At 39.2% G+C, this 2,556-nt stretch overlaps 1 protein-coding gene across 1 annotated transcript; it reads right to left on the reverse strand.

Moving 5' to 3' along the window:
• Positions 1–973: 973 nt before the first annotated feature.
• LOC133661263 (glycoprotein hormone alpha-2-like) lies at positions 974–1,512 on the reverse strand. The gene is made up of 3 exons (XM_062064404.1): positions 1,398–1,512; positions 1,152–1,336; positions 974–1,078 (listed from the first exon to the last, which is right to left on the reverse strand). Exons 1-3 carry the CDS (start codon positions 1,510–1,512, stop codon positions 974–976), a joined length of 405 nt encoding a protein of 134 aa, XP_061920388.1.
• Between the last annotated feature and the right edge of the window lie 1,044 nt (positions 1,513–2,556).

Consider the following 2,556-nt stretch of genomic DNA (forward strand, 5'->3'; position numbering starts at 1 on the left):
GTACATTATGTATACATACATCATCCATCCATTTTCTACCGCTTGTCCCTTTCGAGGTCGCGGGGGGTGCTGGAGCCTATCTCAGCTGCATTTAGGCGGAAGGCGGAGTACACCCTGGACAAGTCGCCACCTCATCGCAGGGCTAACACATAGACAGACAACATTCACACTCACATTCACACACTAGGGCCAATTGAGTGTTGCCAATCAACCTATCCCCAGGTGCACATCATGGAACATTTAAATGTACAAAAGTCAACAGGAAATGTTATTTAAATAAATATTATTAAAAATATTAAATATCCACACACATTTAGTTCTGCAAATATATAAGTCAAATGTAAACAAATATTTTTTCTAAGTCAGCTAGAAGTCAGTAAAAAAAAAAAAAAGGTGAGGCTCTGCTTCTTCCTGCTCTATTTTGGACATGTTGAAATTACTGTACACCATATTGTAAATATATGCATGCTCGCAATAAATTAATACCACACTAAAGTTGAACCAAAATTGAATAAAATCCCTGTTTGAATGGCAGATTAAAAAAACAAAAAACTAACAAATATATTTCACAATAAGTCCACAATTTCAGAAGAAATTTCATAAAAAGCATTTGTTAAAAACATTGATCCCATAGACATTTCGCGCAAACATTTGCATCCATCAATATATACAGTATTTTTTTCAAAACAAGTCAAATGTAGACAAATAAATATATATATTTTTACATTCTTTAGTCTTCTGCTAGTGATTAGTGCTCATTGTTTATTTTTCATTGTATCACTGCTGAATCATTTTATTGATTAAATACGTTTATGCAAAATTTTATTTTGTTCCTAAAAGTCAATGTGAACTCTACAGTGTTTGTTTTTCGTCTTCCACATGAGAACATGTCTTCTTGGTAAGTAAAAAGACTAAACTGTGATGTGAGTTCTCTTCTGGTCCTGGTGCTGGTCCTGGTCCCAGTTGATGTGCCTCAGTGTCGTGAGCTGCGGCACATGTCGCAGCGACACGCCTTAGCTGTCAGGATCTCCAGCTCATCGTGGTGACGTCCTCCCGGGCACTCCAAGCGAACTTTGACCTGCAGATCCAGCCAGAGGTGGGTGAGAATAGAACATGACCCCAACCATCCCACCTCTTGCTCATCCCCTCACCTTGGCCTCCCTGCTGATGGTGCAGCACTGTGACGTGGACGTGACGTTGTGGGTGAAGTTGGAGGCCACCAGTACCGAGTACCTGGACGGGAAGGCGCTGGACTCGCAGTAACCGACGCAGGCGTGCACCAGGTGGGTTCCTCTGCATGTTCCTCGACGGTCACTGCGGATGGTCAAGTTGAAGGCTGGTGGAGGACACTTCATTAGGTACACCGAGGTCGCCAAACCCAACAAGTGCTTACTTACGATAGAGGTGACACCCCGGGGTGAGCGTGAGGTCCTCGCTGCTTCGCCCGGCAGGAGAGAAAATCAGCAGTAGTGACATCACTGGCAGCGCCAGAAAGTACAGTGACTGCCACATCTTCAGAAAAAAGGAGGAGAGTGTTGAACACATTCGCCCAACACGTGTCCTAACACACACGTGTGTAAACACTCAAGTCAGGAGCTGTGACCTTTGTCCTCTAAAATGGCACCTCTTTTTTTCATATCCGTTTTCCTGGGAAACCAGCATTTAATATGTTCATACTGTGTGTGTGTGTGTGTGTGTGTGTGTGTGAGGCCTAATTAACACTGTGCCAGCTGGCTGGCTAGATGAAATTGGGAGGGGGGGGTTGTCTTAGGTGGGTTATACCCCACTCCACCCCAATGAGGGGTTTCCACCTCTGAGAAAAGTGGCGTGCAAGTTCCACCCTCAGAAGACCATGTTCATCGTGTTGTTATGCCACAATCTAACAAATATTATACTTTATTACTTGATTTTTTTTTACAATATCATGCAGTAAATCAAGAATCTTCTTTGGGTATCTTGCAAACTTAAAAAATGATTATAATAAATTTTTGCCCTCAATTAAAAAAATCCTACTTTATATATATATATATATATATATATATATATATATATATATATATATATATATATATATATATATATATATATATAATGTGTGTATATATATAAAGTGTCTATGTGTATATATATATATATATATATATATAATGTGTGTATATATATATATATATATATATATATATATATATATAATGTGTGTATATATATAATGTGTATATATACACTACCGTTCAAAAGTTTGGGGTCACCCAAACAATTTTGTGGAATAGCCTTCATTTCTAAGAACAAGAATAGACTGTCGAGTTTCAGATGAAAGTTCTCTTTTTCTGGCCATTTTGAGCTTTTAATTGACCCCACAAATGTGATGCTCCAGAAACTCAATCTGCTCAAAGGAAGGTCAGTTTTGTAGCTTCTGTAACGAGCTAAACTGTTTTCAGATGTGTGAACATGATTGCACAAGGGTTTTCTAATCATCAATTAGCCTTCTGAGCCAATGAGCAAACACATTGTACCATTAGAACACTGGAGTGATAGTTGCTGGAAACGGGCCTCTAT

Source organism: Entelurus aequoreus, linkage group LG12 (assembly GCF_033978785.1).
Source record: "Entelurus aequoreus isolate RoL-2023_Sb linkage group LG12, RoL_Eaeq_v1.1, whole genome shotgun sequence".
NCBI lineage: Eukaryota > Metazoa > Chordata > Actinopteri > Syngnathiformes > Syngnathidae > Entelurus > Entelurus aequoreus.